General features: G+C 37.6%; 3 protein-coding genes across 3 annotated transcripts; 1 reads left to right on the forward strand and 2 right to left on the reverse strand.

Annotated features, from left to right (window-relative positions):
• Window positions 1-404: 404 nt before the first annotated feature.
• LOC136242923 (uncharacterized) lies at window positions 405-3,949 on the reverse strand. Its single transcript, XM_066034427.1, has 3 exons — window positions 3,110-3,949; window positions 2,703-2,824; window positions 405-636 (listed from the first exon to the last, which is right to left on the reverse strand). The coding sequence occupies exons 1-3, from the start codon at window positions 3,851-3,853 to the stop codon at window positions 534-536; spliced, it is 969 nt and encodes a 322-aa protein (XP_065890499.1). The 5' UTR covers window positions 3,854-3,949; the 3' UTR covers window positions 405-533.
• On the forward strand, window positions 3,949-16,428 carry LOC136242875 (S-adenosyl-L-methionine-dependent tRNA 4-demethylwyosine synthase TYW1-like). Its single transcript, XM_066034368.1, has 15 exons — window positions 3,949-4,114; window positions 5,693-5,740; window positions 5,794-5,895; window positions 6,028-6,222; window positions 6,361-6,460; window positions 8,379-8,551; window positions 8,729-8,954; window positions 9,312-9,483; window positions 9,614-9,723; window positions 13,275-13,452; window positions 13,564-13,699; window positions 13,823-14,002; window positions 14,056-14,154; window positions 14,204-14,260; window positions 16,161-16,428. Exons 1-15 carry the CDS (start codon window positions 3,989-3,991, stop codon window positions 16,323-16,325), a joined length of 2,067 nt encoding a protein of 688 aa, XP_065890440.1. The 5' UTR covers window positions 3,949-3,988; the 3' UTR covers window positions 16,326-16,428.
• LOC136242926 (2'-5'-oligoadenylate synthase 1-like) lies at window positions 9,744-12,946 on the reverse strand. Its single transcript, XM_066034430.1, has 7 exons — window positions 12,790-12,946; window positions 12,372-12,510; window positions 11,647-11,872; window positions 11,538-11,595; window positions 11,105-11,247; window positions 11,006-11,050; window positions 9,744-10,050 (listed from the first exon to the last, which is right to left on the reverse strand). The coding sequence occupies exons 1-7, from the start codon at window positions 12,862-12,864 to the stop codon at window positions 9,831-9,833; spliced, it is 906 nt and encodes a 301-aa protein (XP_065890502.1). The 5' UTR covers window positions 12,865-12,946; the 3' UTR covers window positions 9,744-9,830.
• Window positions 16,429-25,698: the final 9,270 nt, after the last annotated feature.

Genomic DNA, 25,698 nt, shown 5'->3' on the forward strand with positions numbered 1-25,698 from the left:
TTGATGTGTTTGTATACACTGAAGATTGGTAGATATCACTGACTCTTGGATCAGTTATCATTATAACTATGGACACCAAATTCTCATTCAGGCTTGCAGTATACAGCCTTTCAAAGTATCCGGTGTATAAGAAAGTGCATAGGATTTCCCTACAGCTGCCACACCACCAACACTCTCTTGGCAATTAATAGCATCCAGCAGTGAACAGATTGGAATGCACATACAACCAAAACATGGAACAGATGCTACATAGGTGTCCAACACTATACATACAGAGCAGCTTTCATGCTGATTCTTCCAGTCCAGCCCAAAGCTGTTTGATGATCTCAGTCCATTAGCAAGTTGAAAAAAGTTGCTGTATTCTTGTTAAGTTGCTATTCTTGAAAATCGCATCTCTCAAAAGATAAACCACACTTTAAAACTATAATCTTCACCATATACACATAATGAGAAGTTGACAACAATATATTATGTCAGAGAAGAGTTTGTGCTTCAGTGCCAGTCAGTGCATGTATTTACAAATTACATATTAATTAGTCAGATGTCGTTTGTTTGACTAACAACACTTCCTTCAGTCTTTTCTGGTCCTCTCTTGTAAACCCAGTTGACTCAATGTAATTATTCCAACTGCCGTACCTGAAAGGATACAAGTGTACATGCTTACACATGTGGTATCCATACAGACAAGCAACTGATGAAGTGTTCTTAGATATATATTTTGCAAGAGGCTTTACACTCTCAATTAAGTTCATGACCACAGGTATGGTACTACTCAACCATCAAGTCCAAATGTGCCTTCACATTATACGTGACTGTTCTATTAGAATGGTTGTTGTGTTAGGATGACTGCTTTATTCGAGTATCTTGATCTTACATCATTGCATAGTAGTAGATTACAATGATTCCAACTACTACCAGTTTACTGATGAAATATATCATGTGTAGCATTTATGATGACCAAGCATAAATTGAGTCTCCTCCATAATCACTGCTTCATTTGTTTAACTTTTCAGGACCCTCCAAAGTTTAGGCCATCATTATTAAATTCCTTGTTTCCCATCACTGCCCGCATCAATTTTTAGGTAGCTGCACCAAATTTTAATGATTTGATGATAGATCACGTGAATGCACTATTTCATGATGGAAGAGGCACAGAGTGACTAAGCTTTATAAGGTAAATGCATTAGCTGTGTATATAAACATAGCAAAAGGATGGAAGTCCCTCCATAGGTGTACCTATAGGCTGGCAGCCTTCAAGATTGAGATACTCTAATAGAGCAGTCAGAGGCTGAAATAGCAAGGGTCAAGTGTATAATTAATAATTAATAATCACCTCCCGCCCGCATCAGTTTTTGTTCCATTGGGTGATGGGAAACAAGTAATATAATAATGATGGTCTTACTTGCTATACTGTGCACCATTCACTATTTTTATGTTAGCCTTGATACTGCTCTGCTATGAAATTAAAAAAATCATCCTACCATCTACAGTTAGAATAGCTGGTTTCAAAGCACTTCAGTACACGATTTAATATAAGCCTTCAATTTCTAAGAACAGATTTGGAGCAAGACTGTTCAGTCCCAAGTTATTAAACATCTTAACAAACTACTTCAGTGATATGCAAAATACAGCAGAACTCTTCTAAAAAATGGGTATTAGCTAGGATTCCATTATCATTTCCTTCTACACATTCACACAGTGTTGGGAGTAACGCGTTACATAAGTAACGCGTTATGTAATATTATTACTTTTGTGGTAACAAAGTAATATAACGAAATACGCTATGAAAACAGGTAATATAACGCAAGATACTTTACTTACAAACGTAACGCGTTACCTAAGTAATATAATTACTGTAACGAGTCTAATATGACGTAATATTATTACTAAAAGTAACGAAGTTACTAATCTCGTTAGTAATCCTCTGAGTAACGCCTAACCACAATGGAGTAACGAGGCCTATTGAATGAACTAGCTTCTTACTTATAACCAAGATTTGTACATTGTCCAACAACACAATCATGTCACGTGATAAGGTGGTAGTTTCACATGTGACAGCTTAAGGCTGTGGACACAAAGTAATATAATATGTAATATTATTACAGTTACTTTATTTTATGGGTAATATGTAACTGTAACTAAATAGTTCAGTTGCAAGTAATATGTAATATGTAACTAGTTACTTTTACAAAGTAACTTGCCCAACACTGCATTCACACTACCAAACCCGCCTAAAACTGCTCTAAGTATGTCCAATAATTTATGGCAGAAGCACCTTAGGATTATACAGCCAGCCAATTGCATGTGACCAAGCTATAAAAATTTGCATAGCTAATAATTTGATGCAAAGACGTGTTAAAGACGTGTTGCATAGCTAATAATTTGATGTAGAGATGTGTTGATGTCTTGCAATGGATGAAGTAACTACTTAAAGCTCTATTTTCTCCCAGGAATATAAAAATAAATGTCGGTTTACATGAGACTTTCATTGCCAACACTGCCTCAATGGTATACACAATGAGTTGAATGACACTCAACATTTTTACTACAATTGAACATTTCTACAATGTACATATACATACTTGTTTTATAGTGTCAAAATAAATATGATTGTCACCGTGAATCTCTGTGACTATTAAAACAACCTTAAATCTTTATGTAAGTGTACTAATGGTCTAAGAAGTTGTCGTATATTCACTCACCGTTTCTTTATTTCCATGGAGACTTCCTGCATTGTTTTTGCCTCAGCACTACTGAACTTCTCATCTAACCCATACTTGCCAATCTCTTTTATCACTCTCTTCTTGATAGGTGCTAGCCCAGCCTATGTGGTATAAAAATTACAAAAGATTTGTGACAAACCTTATAATGGTCACTTTGTGAGACACAATTTTGTGGCCACGTAGATGGTTTGTGACACTTTAGGGTAGACCACTAAAACAATTAACTGTACACATGCCCACAATTTCATAAACAGAAAAAAATTGCTCATAGCCAAAATATTGAGGTATCCCCTAGTATCATGGCTTCTATTGACTCATCTGTATATTACATCAGTTTACAATCAACGAAAGTGTTTTACTGTCTTCTACATACCAGTATCACATACCTCAGACTCAGCATAATCGGCAAAGATATCCTCTTCATCCACGTCGATACAGGCCAGTACAACAGCTACAACTAGTCCAGTACGGTCCTTGCCATGAGCACAATGGATGACAGTGGGGAGGTTTTCTTCATTCAGTAGAAGCTGAAGAATGTCCTTAATTACATATTTGCCGTATTCCAACATGTCTACGTACTGAATGACCAGTGACCGTGAATTAATTAGGTGCCATGCAAAATATTTGGCAAATAAATGCGTGCCAAGTAACCAGTCAATTCCAAGTAGAATCAGCGATAGATAACGGCAGATAAAGTTCACTTTGTAAAACAAGTGCATGAAGAAAGGTCTTGTCAGCAGATTAGTCATATATCTTTTGCCAATAAACTGAGGGTCTCCTGAGTCGTCTTTCTGCTTTTCTGCATTCTTCATATCCTTTTTCAGCTTTCTTCCCCAACGAAGTGAAGGCTTGAGAGGGGTGGCATTGCCCCTCTTTAACACAAAGGGCTCGTAGTAGTTTCCCAGTAGCTTGGCGCCATCTGCCCTTTCGAACTCAGATCTGTTGCGCATGTCAATGATAGATTTGAATCCAAATCCAATGAAGGTGTTGACCTCTTCCTGAGTGAGGAAATCTGTCCTCGATGATCGATAGAGTACCCCACTCCTGACTTTATCGCCATCCTTATTAACTAAATTTCCCCCACCGACTTCTCTAAAGTTCGGGAGATTAGAGAAACACGTCTCAGACATTTTGAACTACCAACTCGCTGATACAGCTTTCGAGCACAGGTTCAGGAAGCCGCACAAATTGAGAAAGGTGAAATAGGTTTTCTACGTCACAGCATTACACGTGGGTGTGCGAAAATATTAGAGGTGATCTATGTTATGGATGTTGATGTGTCTTCGTGGTCCCTGCTGCTAACAGTACTAGCTATTGTTTGTACTACACTGTACACCATAGTACACTTGCTGCGTAGGAAGCCTGGTACCAGCACTAAAAAGAAACGTTCTGTGAGTGTTTTAATTTTGCTTTGTCATGCATGTAACAGTGTAACACCTTACTCAGATAAATAGACCCTGAGGGGGCGTCTGTTATAAGTGGTAAAGTTCTGACCAGTTATCAGTGTAGATTGGTACATTCAAAACAGACAAGGGGGTGTTGCACAGTCACTGTAGTTGTAGGTCATTCTGTGACTGGCATCACAATAATTCAGTGATGAGGCCACAAAATTCATGCAAGGTCAGTGAAATTTTGAATAAATATAAATATTGCAAAGTCACTGGTCAATATTTGGAAAGACTTTAAGTCACAGGAGTCAAGGTGAAACTTCAGACACTGATTTTGTCTACAGCCAGAGGAGGTACGACATGAAATAAGCATCAGAAAGAATTCATCATACTTTTTTAATCACAAAAAGTAATGCCATAATAGACTTTGAAATATTTTTAGGCTCCCTGGACACTCTTTACTTCTTTATCAGGAGTGCTGGTGCCTGCTTGTCCAATATTTCATACGTCAAGCATGATAGAAGTCTCCAATAGATCGTGTATATTGAAGATGAAGTCAAACCATCAGGGTTGATTACACCATTGAATTTAACAGAAGAAAAGCTTTTGATTGGTACATAACTTTTAGCAGTACCCTTCCGAAATAGGTTCTCTGAATAAACCATATGGCTAACATGAACCTTTGCTGTATGTCATCTGATCTTCAACTTAACACAACTATCTTAGTTTCAGTAGGGTAGAGTAGGGTTGGATGGTACAGATAATTGCGCCAACCACTGATAGTAATAACTTTATTAGGTTAGCCTTCGTTATGTAGGCATGACATTCCTATGTTTATTCCAGCCTCCTTTTGCCAGTAAAAAAGTCAAAGCTTTTACACACATTGATGTGTTAATTCTGTTCACTTGAGTCCTTGCTTTTCCTTATTGACTCTTGTTACATGGGTAAGCTTCTTAACTGTTTAGTGGCATTATATTACTGGGTTGTTGTTTTTTTTGTGGATGTTTGAGTGTACTTGCATATTCACTTCACTTATGCAGTGAAGTGAATTGTTTGGATGATTGTAGTCATTAACACTCTACCCACAAATTAACACAAAACGGATACAAAAGAAGATAATTGTAATTCCATGATGCATGTATTATACCTACTGCAGTGTACCAAATCAACATTTTTTAATTTAATTTAATGAAGTTAGTACCATTAGCCATTATTGAGTTATGCTGGTCTTTAGAAAATTCTATCAACTTCCAAAGAACTTACCTTAAAGCGTTTTGGGTTGCTCTGAAAGTATGTTTGGGGAATATCTAACCAACACTGATAAATTGTCATGGGGGATTGCTTTTTTTTTTTTTTTGCTTAACAGTAAAACAAACCTTGACAATCTCATGATACACGTACAGTACTGCCATACTTCAAAATACTCTAATAGAACATATGCTTGTGCATACACCTGCTCTCAAAATACTTTAAATGAAGAATCAGATAACTGAGGGCCTACTTTATTTGCCATTGATACTGTGCTCCACTATAACTACATGTAGAAGAATAATGTCTATTGTTCAACCCTATCCTATACAGGTAGCAGATGTTAAGGTGTTTTATGGGACACAGACAGGCACTGCAAAGGTAAGTGAACCTTGTTTTTTGTGATATAGAGATATGTTTGATAATGTTCACAGAGTTATGCTGATAGTTTAGCAGATGAGGTCAGAGCAAGAAATTTGGACTGTGAGATAATCAATCTTGCTACGTGTGACCCTGAAGATGCTCTAACACAGGAAGTAAGAGTGATTACAGCTTGTCCTGCAAATATCATTCTAAACTCATTTTGAATGCATTTAACAGTAGAGAGTGATACATTTTGATTTGAAATCAGTCATCTTGGGTGTAGCAGGTTTTCTTGGTTATTGTAGAATGATGGGAAGAGGTTGTGTGTGTTCATTGTGTCCACGTACACTGATGGACAGCCACCCACTGGAGTGAGCTGGTTCTACCAATGGCTGGGTGACACAGTGGCAGACTTTAGAGTACAGAAATCAATGCTGTCTGGAATGCAGTATGCAGTGTTTGGACTGGGGAATTCTGAATATGGAGATAACTTTAACATGGTAATTATGAAGTTATTTTTCAGAAACAAAACGAATACAGGTTGTGTATTATATTTCTAAATGCTCAATTGGTTATGAGTATCTTCATTTCTTCCTGGCTATTATGTCCTATTCGTTTTGTTATGTATTATTATCCAGGTGGCTCATAATATTGACCAGTGGCTGGGCCAGTTGTCTGCTAGTAGAGTTCTCCCGAGAGCTGATGGTGATCAGAATGTGGCAGCCAGCAAACATGGAGGTGAGTGATAGTCTCTTTGTGTGTGTGCGTGCGTGCGTGCGTGCGTGCGTGCGTACGTGCGTGCGTGCGTGTGTGTGTTATCATGAACCACGATAGTGGGTTCATAATAGGGATCGTCCATGTTTTTTTGCAAAAGCTCTAATAGAACGCACACCTAAAAACCACCTTAGAAAGCATCCTTCAACTCAAAACAACCCTCTAGTTGTTATTTGCAATGAGTATTGGTCCACTAGTAAGTATCAAGTGAAAAAGAAACAATATGTGTATTTCAGACAACACTGAAATTTGCCAGTTTGTTCATATTATTATTATTATTATTATTCTTTCACAGGCATAGCGAAGTTTACAAGGAGAATCCTGGGATAAAAAGTAACAAGGCTTGCTGAATGGATCATTGTGCGTGTCCATGACCTATTTTTGATTTCGTTTTCGGATGGAAACAGCCCAAACCGGGCCGTTTCTTCTGCCAAAATGCCATTACACTCGAGAAGCCATACACGATTGCATTCAGAGTTAAGTTTTTTAGTGTGCGCTACTTGTGGCTAATAGAATCTGTCTTTATTAAACTCAGTATAGGCCAGGAAGCTTAATCTGGGCTGATGACTTTGTTGCAAGGTGGTTTTTTCACTCCGTGATTATTGTACGTGGGCAGGTTATCCAGATTAAATTCTCTAATAGAGCAGCCATGTAAATACTCTAATAATGCAGTCAAGTGTATAACAACAATCCTTGCACTGAATTTGACAGCTATTAAAGGCACCAGTAATGTAAATTGTAGCTCATATTAGGAGACTCTCAGTCTGTATGTACATTGTAATTTGATCAGTTTCATGTGTGTACTGAAATGTTGACGGCGTTACTATGCAGAATGCAAAATTACACAGTCTTCATTATCAATCAAAGAAATCCATGTTAGTTTGTACACATGATATTGTAGTCAATAGAATGAGAAGATATTGCTGAGGAGAAGATAATTATGTTCCAACAACTTGCAGTCAATGATATAGGTCTATAGTTTGATGGATTAGTATGCGGGCCTTTCTTGTATACTGGTGTTACATATTCCCTCTTCCAGTCTGAAGGGAGTTCACCCTGATGTATAATGCAGTCAAATGTATAACAACAATCCTTGCACTGAATTTGACAGCTATTAAAGGCACCAGTAATGTAAATTGTAGCTCAAATTAGGAGACTCTCAGTCTGTATGTACATTGCAATTTGATCAGTTTCATGTGTGTACTGAAATGTTGACGGTGTTACTATGCAGAATGCAAAATTACACTATTCACAACAGTCTTTTTTATCAATAAAAGAAATCTCATGATCCATTACTGGATTAATAAAAAGTACACAAACTAGATGAATAAAAAATTGGAAATTTTAAAATGGGAATAGGGATCACTGAAAAAAAGCCACGAAACAAGAAGGGATCGCTGGGGTGGTAATGTAAACCACAAATCCCTATTTTGACTCTCTTAATTGTCGGTGGTAATTTAAATCACAAATCCCTATTTTGACTCACTTCAAAATGACAGAGCATGTAACTAAATATTTGACAGAGTCAAAATAGAGATTTGTGGTTTACATTACCACTCCAGCGATCCCTTCTTGTTTCGTGGCTTTTTTTAGAAATTCCTATTCCCATTTTAAAATTTCCAATTTTTTATTCATCTAGTTCTTATTGTATTTTCTTGTCTTCTTTTTTTCTTGCTTCTGTCTTCTTTTAATTAATTAACCATAATTATACCTTTTAAACATTTTTGTTTGTTTGTTTGTTTTGTTTGTTTGTTTTGTTTGTTTGTTTTGTTTGTTTGTTGAGAAAAGTATAGTTCAGAGAGTTGCTACGAGAGAAAAATGTGACCAAAACTCATTTATATGCAGTACATGCAATACAGATGTTAAGCTGTATTGGTTGCAGGGATTGAAGAGGACTTCAAGGCTTGGAAGACAAAACTTCTGGACGGTATCAGTGGTAGCAGTAGCAAAGAAGGACTACACAGTTGTGCATGTGGTAAAGGGATGGACTCTACTGGTAGCTGCTGCCAAGACAAGGACAGTACTGCAGCAGTGATGGATGAACAGGAGGATGAGGTACTCTGTCATAACTATATAAGATACACTTTTAAGTATGTTAAGACTGTAAACTATCTCTGTGTTTGTGGTGTGTATGTGTGTGTGTGTGTGCATGTGTTAGGTCATGGGTGCATGTGGACCAGTGTGTGCTGTGATATATACACTGTGCAATGGTTGTATTATGTACTGCTGTAGTTGATGTACGAGACCACTAGTTCAGAAGAGGACTCAGGAGATGATGATAAAAGTGGCAGCGGTGGCGGCAAGCAGACTGGTGGTCTGGTAGATGTTGAAGACATCGGGAAGGTGGTGCACAAGATGAAGAAGGCCAAGAAGGAGAAAGATGCTGATGCCAGCAGGAGAAATGGTGAACTAAGAGAAATGGTCACTCCTAACCTAAGAGCTTCACTGACTAAACAAGGTGTGTTTTTGTTACAGAAAATAATAGCAGTGTGCCAATTTAAATGACACTGCACTATTTTTAATGGAATGCACACCTCATAATTTAAAACAGAGCACACCAGCTTGAACTTGTTTATTACCTTTAACGACACACATTCACTAGATAGATCATAGCAACATAAAGACATCACATCAGTCAAATTAATTAATTGGGTGTTTCCCTTGTGATTGACGATTGAATTCTGAGGTATCCCTTAGTAACCTCACTATACCCATAATAATAAAATTTTCATCATTGTATTTGGTTACTTGTTGCTTGTTTGTGGGAGCTTGATGTGGCTGTATGTTCTATTAGAGTGTTGTATGGTCCATGCAGGCTATCGTGTGGTTGGGTCCCATTCTGGCGTGAAATTGTGTCGATGGACCAAGTCCATGTTACGTGGGCGTGGTGGATGCTACAAGCACACGTTCTATGGTATTGAGAGTCATCGTTGCATGGAGACCACACCCAGTCTGGCTTGTGCTAACAAGTGTGTCTTCTGCTGGAGGTAAGTTTTGTAATAATTGATTGTGGAATGCAATTGATTGTGACAAATTTGTTAGTGTGCACACATTTATACCTCCTGAAATCAGGACACCCCTAATAAGGACATAATAACTTGTTATTTTTTTTGTTAGACATCACACTAATCCAGTGGGGACAGAGTGGAAATGGAAGATGGATGATCCTGAGAAGATCCTAAAAGAATGTCTGGAGAACCACTACCAGATGATCAAGCAATTTAGAGGTGAGCATTATTGTGGTACATTCAAGAGTAGCAAGCAAATACATAATGATGTAAAATAAACAATGACCAATTGCACAATTATTATGGTGAGGGTATTCATGCTTCTATTAAGTCTCGTAGTATCTCTGACGAAGATCCAGTGAGTGTATTTCAGATCGGAACTTGCTCCAGTCTCCACCATATCCACTCGGAGCGTATGTGAGTAGTTTAGTAATACCACTGCGGTACAGGTTGTTGGAAGGGTTTGCTGGATCAATGATATATGGTGGTTGACGACTGTTGAACTTCCATATCTTATCAGCTGTGTAGTTCAGAGTCCAGTAAACCCTATGTGTGTGTAGAGACAAGTAAATAATGAACTTTATGAGTAGGATGATAACACTGACACCTAAATGTGCTGCATAATCCAGACACTTATTTAAGGCTTCTATGATAAAGGACACTTTTGATAAATAACTGAGGACACAGGACATTTTTGTGTGTTCCAAAGTATCCATGTTATGCAGGTTTAGCCTGGATAGAGGTACATTATAAATATGGTCAACCATGACAATGTCTTTTGTGTAAATCTTTTAACTCATTTTAGTTGGAGCCATTTCACAGGTGCCATAATAGGCACTTTACAGATGTATCCATAAATGCTTAGGATTATGTACTACCACTTACAAATAATAGATTCTGGTAGAAAACTTGCTTAATATTGTGCATAAAACTTCTCTGGCACAAGCAAAAGTTATACACTATAGCAGTGGCATATCTAGATGGGTTTCTGGGGTTTCGACAGAAATCCCCTTTTAATTTAGCTCAGTGGAAGTCTAAATACATTGTTGTACTGACAATTTGCCATATAAAACAACTATATACCATTGTATTTCAGTAGCATGCATGCAGCTGCACTTAACTGACACCATTTACAGCTATTAAACCCTCAGCAACACTTCACTTTTCATCTCCCACTGCATTAAAAACAATTGAGATACTCTAATAGAGCAATCAAAGCTACAGTTTATAGTCACCATCTTTGCCCTATAGTTAGCTATAGTATTTACAGTTTAAAGTATTGGATCTGTTGTGATTGCTAACTGAAAGTAGCCTAAAATCCAATCTCAGAGCTTCTAAATTCTCAAAATTTTCTGGAGAAATATCATCAGATGCCTTATTAGCTATACCAACTTTCGGAAACCCCCTTTTAAAAATCCTAGATCCACCACTGTATAGGGAGGTGATATGTTATTGCTTTTGTATCAATAACTTACACAAGTACTGGTATATGTTCACTTACGCAATTTGTTTGTTACACACCAGTTTAACTAACTCTTGCGTTATTCTGAAAGAGACAGTATTCATTAGGTGCTGTATTCAAGTGTGATAGTTGTCTCACTTTGTGGGTGCATCTAATTCTCCTCCTTTCTCGTAGGCTTTAATAACTAGTAACTCCATCAGGTAGGAACTTGGTCTTCCATCTTCATCATCATCCCAAGTGTTGTTTCTCCATGCCTTGGCACGTTTGATGTACTCACGTACCTGTGTGGTGGAGTAGTACTCAGTTTGTGTTTTGTGTCACATTGTTTGGGTATATATTGGAACTCCTCAAAAAGGCAGAACACTCTGAAATGTGAACTACCTTAACAATCAGGAGTCAGACAAATTTTACTTATCCATGGTCCAATTTGCATCAGTGTACATGAATTTGTATTCCAGAAACCAGGGCATTGCAGTGTGGTCCCAAAGTAAGTAGAGGTATATTTCTCACAAGGTCTTATCCCATATTGCATAATAATTAAGCAAGTATCTAGTGAGTGTTTCATACTTACTATGTCAGGGTATCGTTTTACAAAATCCACTTGCCATTTGGCAGCTGAGCAGCTGAACCTGTCAGATAGAGTACACTATACTGACCATTACTTACATAGAATCCCATACAGTGGAATACTCTGCTTGTCAATAGTTTCCAATAAGTCATAGTAATGCTGCTTGCTGTCAAAGTGTGGGCTTATCAGCAGGTCAACTCCCACATTAGAATACTTGAACTGAAGACTGTGGTCGTTGATGCCTTTCTTGATGTAGCGACCTGTTAGTTGTGACCGCAGGTACTGATCAAATTCCTCCATCACCTTCCTGTAAGTTTTGATGCTTACACCATCTAATGCTACAAATGTTGTGACAGTATCAGCTTACAATGGCTTTATATATTGTCTGTGTGCCTTTTTAATTTAAAATGTTTGGTACATAGCTGGTATACTAAAGATTTGGGCATATAAGGCATTCTGTTGAACAAACCTTTGTGTTGCTTCATAGAGGGTTTAAAAATAATGTTACGAGGCACTTTACAGGTTACTAAAGGTTCTTGCAGGTATGTTTCAGTGTGAAGCATGTGTCTCATATGTAGGCCTAAAAGTTTTTAGCGTACAAGTCTAGGAAACAGTTCAGGATGATAAAAGTGTTAAAACAAAGAAAATTATGTGCACTCAGATAACAAATACGTAGTGGAATGCAGATTTATCCCTACTCGATCCACTTTGCTTTAGTTGTTAGTCACATGACTAAAGAGGGAAATAAATGAATACTCTACAGTAGACCCTGTTATGGGCACAAGCACTTAATACTGAAAGATTTATAGTCAACATACAAGGTACAGAGTAACTCACATCTGGTGTAGATGACAAGGTCCACGTCAAAATCTCCTGGTACTGTAGTACCTTTCCCTATTGACCCTCCCTTGTATACTTCACTGATGGTCAGTTGAGGCATCACTACTCCACCAAACTGTCTTTTCTGATCATTGTTCTAAAACAATACGTTGTGTACAGTGTGTTATGTGTCTGTACAGTTAACATTAACTGTTGCCAACCTGTTTGTATACTAGACAGACATCATGGGGCAATGTTACATGTTTACCATTGGTGACCATACAAACACATACTGTATGTCGAAATACCCAATAACTTCTCACTTGTGTATATAACTCACTAATGGCTCACCCTGAGCCAGTCCTCAAGCCCAAATATATATCCACTAAGTACCTGTACTATTAATTGCTATAACTTACGGTGATATTTTACCCACCTGGAGAGCACTGACTACTTCGTTTATGACTCTCTTAGCATCAGCCACAGTTATGCTCAACCCTCCTGCAGCCATTACTACCGTTAACTGAATTGAGTATGAACAGACCCGCTTATTTATACCCTGCAAACTTGTGGCAGAGGATTAAACTGATAACAACCTAATATGGCATTAATTGGTTAACATAGCTATGACAACTTCCTGGCAACAATGTCCTTCTGGTTATGTATTGTGGTTAGGTGTAGTACCTGCTGTGATGGCTTCTCAGTATGTTGTGTTTAGCGGTAGAAGGTTATGTTATACTTTCAATAGAATTTAACCTATGCAATAGTGATGTGTACACATGCGGTTTTGTTTTTAACTGAGACATTCTCTGTAGTAGAGATGCTTTTCCAGTGAAACAATCACTAAAGCTTTTTCCTTATCAGTCAACTATTTCACCCTCTGTCTGACATTGTCATGTTACAGAACTTGTCACGTTGTAGGAGTGCCAGGAGTGAAGCCAGAGAAACTTGCTGAAGGGATGCAAGCTCGTCACTGTGCCCTCTCACTGGTTGGGGAACCAATAATGTATCCTGAGATTAATGCTTTAGTGAAGTTGCTTCATGAGAAGGGAATCTCAACATTCCTTGTAACCAATGCTCAATTTCCTGATGCTATCAGGTACTTAGTTTGTATATGTTTGTGTGTAAGTAATTGTGACCTATTATGCAGTGTAGTGTATGTATTGTAGTTATGTAAGCGTATGTATATTAATCTCCTGTGTACTTGTAGGAATTTATTGCCGGTGACACAACTGTATGTTAGCATTGATGCTAGCACTAAGGAGAGTCTGAAGAAAATTGATAGACCATTGTTCAGGGATTTCTGGCCAAGATTTCTTAGCAGTCTTGATGCTCTATCTGAGAAGGTATCTTGTTTTATTTATTAATGTGATAGTAAATACAGTCACACTCTACAATTTCCTTAGAGTATAAGCTTCCATCACTTCTGCAAATCAAAAGTATTTACATTTTCATGTGTCATTGTATAGGGTCAGAGAACAGTGTACAGATTGACTCTGGTCAAGGCCTGGAACACAGATGAAATCCAGCAATATGCAGAGCTAGTGTCACGAGGAAATCCTGACTTCATTGAAGTGAAAGGAGTCACCTACTGTGGAGAATCAAAAGCATCCAACATCACCATGGCCAATATCCCCTGGCATGAAGAGGTGTCCCCATCTTTGTGTATGTATATCCAATGTATACAGTTCTATCTATTCAGGTTGTTGGATTTGTACAGAAACTTTCTGACCTACTAGAAGACTATGAGATAGCATGTGAACATGAACATTCTAATTGTGTACTAATAGCACACAAGAAGGTAAGGTGACAATTTGTTCACATGATTTGTGTGTTAATGTATTCTTCAGTTTAAGGTGAAGGGTAATTGGCACACATGGATAGATTATGAGAAATTTCATCAACTGGTGAGCTCGTATTTTTATGTGTGGTGCTGTAGGGGCTTTTGTATTCATATGATAGGTAGCATATCCTGTGCAAGGACATTTACAGTGTATTTGATGTATAATTTACTTAAATAATATCACTCACTTGGCAGGCATTTGCAGATTCCAGTGCTGTCAACAGTGTCAAGGTTCATTACTTTGACTTTACAAGTACGCAATTTTTTTTTGGAATTTTCAACTAGAGTAGGGACCATAGCACATCGATAGTAAGTGCTGAAACAAGCTGGAGTAGTGCATGATATTAAATCACGATAAGAGGATCCCTACTGTACATTTCCATTATGGTATCTTGAGCACAGTAGCGATATAACACTTCTTATTGTCTTACTGTGATTTAATATCATGCACTACTCCAGCTTGTTTCAGCACTTACTATCGATGTGCTATGGTCTCTACTCTAGTTGAAAATTCCAATTTTTGTGTACTTGTATGTTAACTTTTTGTAAAATAAAATTATTATGACTGGTGAACCCATGCATACTGCATCGAAAGAAAAGAAATGGTGCTGTGCGCCCCAGCTATCAATTTCAATTGAGTTGTAGATGTGAGGGTGTGCTGATCAGAGTATAGAATCTCTTGTAGCAGGGGTCTGGAGGGCTGTGCCCTTCAAAAGCTGTAGCCATTTTAGCTTTTGCAATGTCTTAAAGCTTACCACAATTTGTTTATAGGTACAATTTGAAGCATTTCGACTACTAAAATACCAAAGTAGTCATAAGTATTTTTAAAAAGCTACCATATTTACTTGGTTAAATGCCGCGGCTACTATTAGCCTTAGCTCCAAAATTGATGCGGCTACTATTCAAGGGCCGCTACTACTCGAGGGTGGTGTTTATTTTACTTGAACACTTATTACATGCAGCTACTATTTAATCCAAAGCCAATTTGAAATACTTTGCCATGTGTTTAGCGTATTGTTTTCTGCGCCTACAGTGTGATTTATAGTAACCTGTGCCATACAGTGCAAATGTATTCAAGGGCGTGCATTAAAATAATTTACGAAGGTGTAATGATAGAATTTATGAAGGTGTAATGATGGGAAATGCTGTCACTTACGAATGTTTCATTGAATTTGTTGTTAGAGGACATCTTGTTTATAAAGCTATGTGGAATTCTGCTATATGTGAAACTTGATTAATAGCCGCGGCGTCTATTCTCACAATTGAAACATTCATTGCAGCCCACTATTCAAATGCGGCGACTATTTGAGGTGCAGCATTTAATCAAGTAAATATGGTATTTGTATAAAAAGCTGTTCTGGAAGACTTTTTAGTGTTACTACATTTTTGTATGGCGTTTACAAAAGAGCCTATAGATACTTGGAAACACCAACTGAAAAAAACCTATATTTTGATAAGCTTTCAATAACAAAAAATTGTTTTATCACAATATTATCTCGATAATGAAATGTTGTCTGGTCAAGAGTACTTTTACAGGCACAGTAATAATCTTTTGGAAATATCGTCTGCCACTGCTTACTCACTATAGAGTACCATTTGCCTGCTTTTTAATATACAGAAATTTGAGATAACAAAAATTCATCACAATAATGACATAGGTATTATGATAATTGCGTTATTGTTATTGTTGTACAGCTCTACAATAGATACTAGAACACAAATGTAACATATTTTTACAGGGTTACGGCCCCTAGCTTCCCCCCTCTCCCCTTCTGCCTATCTATTGCAGTGATTCTAAAATATTTGCAACTCTGTATATAATGTATGTGTTGCCTGCATGTGCTTTATTGATTTTGCATTTAAGTAAGTAAACACTGCTCACACTACAGTAAAAATTACTTTCATATGATGTGTAGCTGTAGCTTAAAACAATATGTGTCATTGTGATTCTGTACACTGCACAGATAAGAAGATGGGGTAACAGTGATGGTAGGGAGATCTTCAGAGCTGAGGACTACATGGCAGCTACTCCAGATTGGGCACAGTTTGGTCACCCTCAACAAGGATTTGATCCAGATGAAGTGAGATGGCACAGGAAGAACAAGAAGAAAGACATTGGAGGATGCTGACAACACCAAACAACAGTACTGAGTTTTGCCAAATCTTGTGCCATCTCTCAATGAATTATACGAGCATTTGTTTGTTACCATTGTTTTTCACTTTGCCAAATCACCATATTCTATTCCTTGGTGGGACCCACCTGTGATGGTGATCTGATGCAATTCACTATTTAAAAATTAGCTGAAAATCTCTTTCAGATACAGTAGGATGCTAAGGTGAAACTTCAGTTCAACGTGATACATTCAGGTCTGCTAAGTTGCATAGAGGGGTGGTGAGATAGAACATTTTGACTACTGTATTGCGTGGACAGATAGACATTTCACATTTTAATGCATACCCTCTACCATAGATCATAGAGTGCCGTAAGGCCCTCTCTATAATCTATGTCTCTATACCACCTATAGCTATGGAGAGAAACCCATGCTCTTAATTTCCTCTGATCTGAATCCACCACCAAAGCTGTTGTTGTAACTATTTCTCAGTGCTCGGATTGTAAAACAACATGAAGGTATACTAATTTCTCGGTGTGAAGACTGGAGATAAGCTAACATGTCAATATTGTCAGGGGTTGTAAATCAAGAGTTTCAGTTTGCAATGTTAAGCATGTATGTATGGTGTTTGTCTCAGCATCTTGAAAGTCCAAAACAAAGATTAATATATTCCCTATGCCCAAAGTCAGTATTTTGGCTGCATCTAGCAGTCTCACTTCTAGCTCTTGGATGCTGGATAATACAGCAACAGGTCTAGACTACGTATCTTGAAAATTATTGCTGTTCTATAACAGTGGAGTATACATGTACTTTACTTGACTGTTCTATTAGAATGTATGTATAAATCGATCTGAGACCAGGTCCTGTATTCTTACATACACTGTAGCTCTCACCTTGTTACCTGTGACATTAGCTAACTGCAGAAAGTGAGTTTTACCTTATATTTTTAACTGCTGCAACTTGCCAAGCAGTTATTAACAAGGTACCTTACCATCTGGTGCTGGGGGTGGTGGCAAGGGGTGCTGGTCATCCCGGGAAAAAAAAACAAGGTACCCCGTATACCCTCAATTAGAGCTCTGTCTGCTTGTAGTAATGTGCAAAGTCTGTACACCCCTTCAATTAGGATGTGTCAGTTACATCATAGATAATGTATGACACGGTTACATCGCTGGTGAAATCACGTGAAGAACAGCCAATCAGATATTTCGATATCGATAGGCACCCCATTAAGGGTAATAGTAAAACGAGAAATGGGTGGAAATGGAATTCCTTCACTGCAAAACACTTCATTTGTAATTGAAGGGGTAGCAGAGCACAGATTTTCTCACGACTTTGGTGGCCGAAGTAGCAGTGACTGCTGTACGAATAAATTTATTCACAATTAGAGTGTTTGCAACTCAATTGCTAAAAAAATCATAAGATAAGCATACAACTGTACTAACAGAATGGAAATTGTGTAATGTCTTGGTACAATATCAAATCTATCAGTTAGATAAAGTCCAGAGGAGTGCACCCTATTTCATTATGAATGACTTTTCTCGATTCAGCAGCATGCTGGACCACCTATCCTGGCCAACTTTAGAACAAAAGAAGAAACTACTTGTGCTCTTTAAATTGATTCACTGTCTTGTTGAAGTCTCATCATGTTCCCTTAACCTCATGTACTTGCGGTCACTTTCATCGGTATGCTGTCAGTCCACCAATTAGAACTGAAAATATTTACATTCTTTCTTGACTTTAGCAACAAAATTATGGAATGATCTACCTCAATCACTAATGATGTTGATGATTTTATGCAAGAACTTGAACTCTACATATATATATATATATATATATATATATATCCTTCGCACCCCCTGTATGGTTATCTGTGTTTGTAAATTATTTTACACAGTAATTATTAAATTTCTGTTGGTGGATAATGCATATCACCCTGGCGGTATCCTTGGTGGTATCAGTGGCTTAAGTTGAAGTGACTGCTCTATTCACAGAATGATCAGAGCATTATTACAGGTTTAACGTCATTACAAGCTTCTGAGAATTTTAAAATAACACAGTGGTATACATGCCAGCTTGGATCTAAGCATTAATGTCATAATAGTGGTAGTGCATTTGCTAGCTGGTTATAATTATAATCTAGCCACTGATACCACCACCATCAGAAATTTGACCAAAGATATTATACAATTGCCATTCTGTTAGTACAGTCATATGCTTATGATTTTTTAGCAATTGAGTTGCAAAACACTCTAATACAGCAGTCACTGCTACTTCGGCCACCAAAGTCGTGAGAAAATCTGTGCTCTGCTATCCCTTCAATTACAAATGAAGAGTGTTCTGCAACGAAGGAATTCCATTTCCACCCATTTCTCGTTTCCCGTTTCCTATTTCTCCGTTCCTGGTTTTACCATTACCCAATTGCGCAACCATTGTCATCAAAGTCAATACTGTCACGTGAAAACAAGCCAATCATATCGAAATTTGAGTGGCTATACTTAAATTTGATTGGCTCTTTCAGTCGAATCCACAAAAATTTGTGACTACGGTCGTGAAATCCGCGATAGGCGGCCAGATTTTTTCAAATTCTTACAAATATCTGATTGGCTGCTTTTCACGTGATATTACCATCGAGTGCTTATTTTGCGTATCGCGGATTGCACATCCGTGGTCACCAGTGTCTATGGTGTCACGTGAAAATGAGCCAATGAGAACGAAATTTGAATGGAAGTCCTCACATTTGATTGGCTACTTGGTCAAATCCAAACAAAAATAATGACAACGGATGCGCAATCCACGTATCGTGGATTGCGCATCCGTGGTCACCAATGTCTATGGTGTCACGTGAAATTGGACCAATGAGAACGAAATTTGAATGGAAGTCCTTACATTTGATTGGCTATTTGGTCGAATCCAAAAAAAAATTTATGACAACGGATGCGCAATCCACGATAAAGAAACGATCATATCATGGCGAAAAAAGGCGTGACCGAAGACGAAGACGCAATAATAGAGATGAAAAACCAGGATGAAATGCAGAAGTATCGCGAAGATATACTTAAGGCGGAAGATAATGTTTCTCCAGAACCCCCTGCACTAAAATATAATGTCGAGAGAGCTAAAGAAGAAGACCACAAACTTAAACGGGATTATCAAGAATTTCAAAACGGCTTGCCAGAAAAAGAAGCACGGAGAGTCACGGAAGCTGTCTCTAAATTCAACAAAGAAAATTTAAGTAAGACTATCATACACTGATCATATCAAAGAGTCAAAACATATGTATGGGATTTGTCAAATCAAGCATTTTCAGGTGGTCAACATTAAAAGTTTCAAAAACACTGGGTTAAACCCTTAAAAATTAGCCAAATATAGGAGTTTAAAACCAAATTCAATTCAATTCAATTCAAAATTAAGAATTATGCATAAAATCTTTTTTGAAACCTCAACTAGGCTGATCATAAAATCTCATCATTCCTTGTCCAATGCAAAATACATGTATTTTACACTACATACAAAAACACTAATTTACAACCTTTAACTCACTAAATCTCTACATCACACCATACAATAAAAGAAAGCCCTTGAATTTCTCTATCCAATTCTGACTGTACAAATGGGAAAATGTCGCCATAGTGACAGTTGTTTACTGCTGATGATGACATAATACGCGCTTCATACATTAACCTATTAGAAAATTTACTTATCTTGGCGGGAAAATCCCAATTTACAAGTTGTTATCCTTAACCAAATTCGCTAAATTTGGTATCATTCTATGCAGCGAAGGATGCTTAATAAGACTCCAACCATACAAATTGTTAAACAGGCTAGTTTACAGAGATATGTTGAAAAACGTGTTTTTATGGGCATTCTGAACACGTAAATTTTGCTGTACAAGGTTCCTTTTTCGCTTCCGATTCGTTACTACACAAAGAACTTACACATGAATCGAATCGCCTTTCATCAAGGAATCTGATAAACCAAACTTCATGTCTGTCAACCAGAGTACGCGGAAGTTATGGCACCTTGTTTAGAAGACTGTCATTTTATACGAAACAGGCGTAACCCATTCAGAAATCCGGAATATCTTACACAAGTTTTGATATGTACAGTACTGTATATTGGTAGTCTCGTCACGATGCGTGCTTATAGCAGAGCTCTCAACCTGCAGCCTTTGCCAGGAGTGAGATCAACAAAATGCCATCCATCCCGTACAACCTGATGGAATGAACAAGCACAACATACATATATTTTTTTCCTTACTTTGGCCCCTTTTCTGTTACACCTTTCCAGCTATAAGCTAAGTCATTAAATCTAAGTCCTTGAAATTAGGTTAGGTAATCCTAAGGCTGCAGCACATGTTGCTGTAGACCTTCAGTGCTGGTCACTGTAAAGTGTTAATAATAATAATAAATAATAATAATAATACATAAACTGTGCCCTTAGGCTGATAATGTGTTGTGCATTTATGTTTTCTATCTATCCACCTGCTTATGCAGGCTTAATTGTATCTGTGCATGATACTTTATGCTACCATCTGCTATGCCACACACTAGAATTAGTTGAGCACACTAACATATCCATTGAATTCTGGTATTCTGGTAGTGCTATCCTTTGAAGGCACTGGAATGCCACAATCTTTTTAAATGTTCATCCATACTTAGTTGCTTGTTCTCTATTTTCATTTTGCGGTGTATCCATGGAATCACATGTGATCATTTCAGGCCCGTAGCCAGAGGGGGTTTGGGGGGGGGGGGGGTTGAAGAACCACCCAAAAGGTCCATATTTTAACCAAAAAGGTCCACAATTTTAGTATACAAGTCCAAATTTTCAGGAGCAAAAGTCCATTAGCTACAGCTTACTAGTTACCACTAATAAGAAGCTAAATTAAGTGCTCCGAGTAACTAATTCAGTACTTGTATTAAATGCAATGCAAGATCGAGATACTCTAATAGAACAGTCAACCACTCTATTAGAACAGTCACAATTACATTTTCTTTTAAAAGCTACATGTAGATTGTCTAAACTGAGCTTTCATTAAAATATAAGATTATGGTGGACAAACCCCTCCATGCAGAGTCCATGAATAGCATCCATGCTTCAACTCCATGCAATGTGTAAATTTCATTGTTTAAGACACCTTTTGTTCTGCTCCACTGCCCCTGTTGATCATGGGAGACTGCTCAATCTTTCCCATTCTTATTCACTGTGACATTCCAATATATTATATTTAGACACATGCATGTGCAGATGGTATAATTACAGTAGCAGTAGAGATATTTTTCCAGATATCATCCATACAGCTGGTCTTCAGTTTACCTTAAAAATTGTTATTTTTATTGACTGAAATGCCACTAAATTCAACCTCTTAGCATCTACTTTCAAAAATTTCCTGGGGGTGGGGCATGCCCCCAGACCTCCCTAGTTTCAGCATGCTTCGCATGCACTTGAATCATGTCATATAAAAGGTCCACTTTTCTTCTAAAAGAACCTACCCAGATAAAAGTCTGGCTACGGCCCTGAATTTTAGCCCAGCACAGCTCAAATAACACTTGTAGGTGTAAGGCAGTTAAAACATTCTTTTACTCTTTTATTTTACATCTCACTCTGTTGTTCCCAGCCATGTCTTAATCCAGTGCTCTGACCATAGATTATTAATACCACACACATGTCTGATCCAGTGCCATTTCCTCGTTCAAATACCAGGGATTACGTGAGAATGATCACGTGACATAACTGTTCACAACTACATAACTATCCAAAGTTTTATAGACTTTTTTGGTTCTAATACTGAACGTTTTGTGAAAGTTAAGCTACATTGCTTGTAGGCATGAGATTCAATACCTTGGGCGTGTGAGCATGAGATTGCACCTCAAATTGTGAGACTCATGCCAGAGGCATGACAGTTGAGAGATATGTTATAGAGGTTATCTGTTTACGTCAAGCTGCGTCATTTTAAGTTAGTAATGGTTACTAGACACCATGTTTTTGAGACAAAAATCAATGGGACCAAGAGTATATAATAGAAACCAAGAGTATCGGAGGTGTGTATTACCCTGTGATTAATGAGTGCATGAAGTAATACGGATATTTCAGTAATTGTTCGTTTATGTTGCCATTAAGGGTTGCTGTATTCGGCCACTAAACCAAGTGAAAATGTAATAGTGTTAAAGAGAAATGGCTAATGTTAACGTTCTGGTACTGCCAAGCGGATCCCTGAAGGCATGGCAACACGCTCGTTTGTGCAACCATTATTTTAGCAAGCTGGAGTTATCTTGGGTCCTTACTACACTTTCTTTTTTATTTTTGTATTTTTTAAGGCTTTACAACACAAGTGCTGAAGGTCTGTAGGACACCTGGTCCTACAGCCTCTTGAATATTGTTACAGAAAGTGTGTTTGAAAAGGTGAGAAAAAAATCCATGACTGGACCTAGGCAGACTCGAACCTGCAGCCATCCGATTAACGCTTTCCTTGTACAATGACTGTTGAATACTTGGTTGAATAACACGGAAAACTGGCGAACAAAGACCCGTTGCCACATACGCATTTTAAATTACCATTTCGCATAAACAAACAATTACTGAAATATCTGTGTTATTTTGTGCAATCTTTAATCATGGGCTAATACACCGTTCAACACTCTTGGTTTCTATTATACACTCTTGATGGGACCCATGCGAGAAAATAAAACTTGGCGATTTTGCACAATTGAAGAAAGACTTAGAGGGAATCGTTACACCGAGTGAGTTACTTATAGTAATAGCCAATTGAAGAGCGGGAATAAGGGGAACTGGGTTAATTCAGCGGTACAAGCCAGCAAGCAGCTGGAGTTTAATGGCCCTGTTTCTTCCAGCTGCGAAGCAATATTACTAAACAACGAATAACATAACAAATGCACCGCAGCGTACTTATTTTCACTAGCGTTCTTCATCTTGTAACTCACTCTTGCTTCATGCATTCATGAAGGTAACCTGTAATTTTACGGAAAATATTTAGTGTGATGTCAAATGGATAACCTCTATAATCTAAAATTGATAAGTGCGCTTGAGGAAGGGTCAAGACTAGTATATTGAGATCGTGGAGGTTTGGGTTTTTCTGGCCAAAATTATCCAAAACCAATTTCACAATACCTGGCACTGAGTTTATCAGTGTTTTCATCTGGGCATTCACCCCAATTAACTCGAATAAGAAGTGGCTATTATGCTTCACTTTCAGCTATGTTCAGCCAATTATACAGTGCTACAAGTGAAGAGCAGTAGGAGACAGGCCTCTACAATCAATCCAGTCACCAAGGAAAATACGGACAATTACTGACTTAAACTGAAATGGCGATTACTCTTTGCTTCAGTCACCATGCAAAATGTGGACGATTGATTCCACTTACAAATGTACGACCCCAAAAGGTAATACAAATTTTTTTTTTAATTTGGAATTTTCTACTGCCTGCCTGCCTGATGCCTTCAGACAAGTGTAGCTTGATAATGCTAAGGCTACGAGCTTGAGTTTTGATGTCCGACTGGTGCCTTTTGGTTTTACCGCAGTATGTACAATGCACACATGTGCATCATGAACTTACCTTTGTCCTCCTTTGTGTCCCATTTCTTTTTGCTAGCCCAATGTATCAATTTCAGTAGTGTGATGGCTTCCATAAGTGGGAATCAATCGTCCATATTTTCGTGGTGACTGGATTGATTGTAGAGGCCTGTCTCCTACTATTCTTCACTTGTAGCGCTGTGCAATGGGCTGAACATAGCTTAAAGTGAAACATATAGCCACTTCTTATTCGAGTTAACAGGGGTGAATACTCAGATGAATACACTGATTAACTCAGTGTCATTCTTTCTTTTGATGTAGTATGCACCGGTTCATCAGTCATGATAATGTTCCAATAAAGTAAACAAACAAGTATAAGGAAAAGTTATTAGGGATCACAGAAGAACAAAGTTGGGAAACAAGGGAGATCACCTATACCTGCAAATATACTAGAGGACATTTAATCCCTAAGGTATAGACTGAATTAGGGATTAAATGTCTACAAGTATATCTGCAAGTGTCTTGTTTCACTACTTTCTTTCTACAGTTGCTTAAAATTTGTGATTTTTCTTTATACTTGTAGAAGTAGTTATTGTTGTGATTAGCTACTCTGGTTTTATACCTACACAGTTTGATTGAAATAATGTAGTGCAATTTTTAAACTTTAGTACTCTTGTACATGCTTAGTTCTCATCGTTAACAGCCAACAAGTACATAAATCTAGCCCTCTTTGTGACCCAACCAGTGCGATTGAATGATTGTGCATTGAAATTGCCTTGAAACTATCTGAGGAATTTAATGCAGTGCTACAGGGCAGTTGCAGCTGAATTAATTAAGGACTAGTCTGCTTATCTACTAACAAGGTAAGACCATTTCCTTGCATTAAAGCGATGTTGGTGGTCTTTCTGGTGTACTATCAGAAATTCGCGAAGTTATCCCCATACGCATTTTTTTACACTGGCAGATATTTTGTGCCATATCTTCTTAATGGCTGACTCAAATAGCTCACAATGTGGTATGCACAGACCACATAAATACATGTTGCTTGTATCCAAATTTTGTTACAATCAGTTTTGTTGCAATTGTTTTTGTTGATCGTTTGGAGCACAAAAATATTTACAGAGTCACCTCCATTTACCTTATTGAAACCAGAAGCCATAGCAAGACCACACCTAAGGTCTCTATAGATGGAAGTTTAATGGAAATGTGTAAATGCAATTTTCATAGATTTTTTTATTCAGAAACAAAGGTGATGTGTGTAACCTATATTTTCACCAAGCTGTCATCACTCTAGTGATGGGCGGTATTGAGAATACTAAGAATCAATACGGTATAAATGAATTATTTGTGCTTATTGAATAATGTTTGTGTTTGGTATTATCGTGTACATCTAATGGACATTAAACTGAAGCAAGGAGGTATGTAAAAACTAGAATATTAATATTTGATTAAAACTGCAGTATTGTCAAGTTACAAATTAATCTTGCACTAGTAAAATACTCTGGAATGGCTTCTATCATTTGTACCATCATCGGTATCCTGCAATTAGGCCACGAAAAGTTAATTATATATTTCTGGTTCCTTTCCTGGTAATTTTTTGCTAAATGAATTGCACAATCACCATACAATAATATTTTATATCTGTTGAAAGGTTTTCATGTCTTGTAAACACTCTTTTCGTAAAGATTCATTAACTTTATACATTAACTGTTTTTCCCTATAACTCCATGTACTGCTATGTAAATGTAGTATACCACATCAAAAAGTTGCAAAACATTTGGTAGGACCAGAAACATATAATTAATTTTGCACAGCCTTACTTTCTGTATTGCAGCATGTTACGGTGTTTCAGTTATCACAATA

Source organism: Dysidea avara, chromosome 13 (assembly GCF_963678975.1).
Source record: "Dysidea avara chromosome 13, odDysAvar1.4, whole genome shotgun sequence".
In the NCBI taxonomy this organism is placed as follows: domain Eukaryota; kingdom Metazoa; phylum Porifera; class Demospongiae; order Dictyoceratida; family Dysideidae; genus Dysidea; species Dysidea avara.

Coding starts and splice junctions, on each gene's coding strand:
- LOC136242923 (XM_066034427.1), bottom strand. CDS start 3,853: ATGTCTGAGACGTGTTTCTCTAATCTCCCGAACTTTAGAGAAGTCGGT. Junction 2,825..3,109: donor CCGATTATGCTGAGTCTGAG/GTATGTGATACT, acceptor TATACCACATAG/GCTGGGCTAGCACCTATCAA. Junction 637..2,702: donor TCCATGGAAATAAAGAAACG/GTGAGTGAATAT, acceptor GTATCCTTTCAG/GTACGGCAGTTGGAATAATT.
- LOC136242875 (XM_066034368.1), top strand. CDS start 3,989: ATGGATGTTGATGTGTCTTCGTGGTCCCTGCTGCTAACAGTACTAGCT. Junction 5,741..5,793: donor CACAGACAGGCACTGCAAAG/GTAAGTGAACCT, acceptor TAATGTTCACAG/AGTTATGCTGATAGTTTAGC. Junction 5,896..6,027: donor AAGATGCTCTAACACAGGAA/GTAAGAGTGATT, acceptor TGGTTATTGTAG/AATGATGGGAAGAGGTTGTG.
- LOC136242926 (XM_066034430.1), bottom strand. CDS start 12,864: ATGGCTGCAGGAGGGTTGAGCATAACTGTGGCTGATGCTAAGAGAGTC. Junction 11,248..11,537: donor TAAAACGATACCCTGACATA/GTAAGTATGAAA, acceptor TCCACCACACAG/GTACGTGAGTACATCAAACG. Junction 11,051..11,104: donor GAATTAGATGCACCCACAAA/GTGAGACAACTA, acceptor TGTCTCTTTCAG/AATAACGCAAGAGTTAGTTA.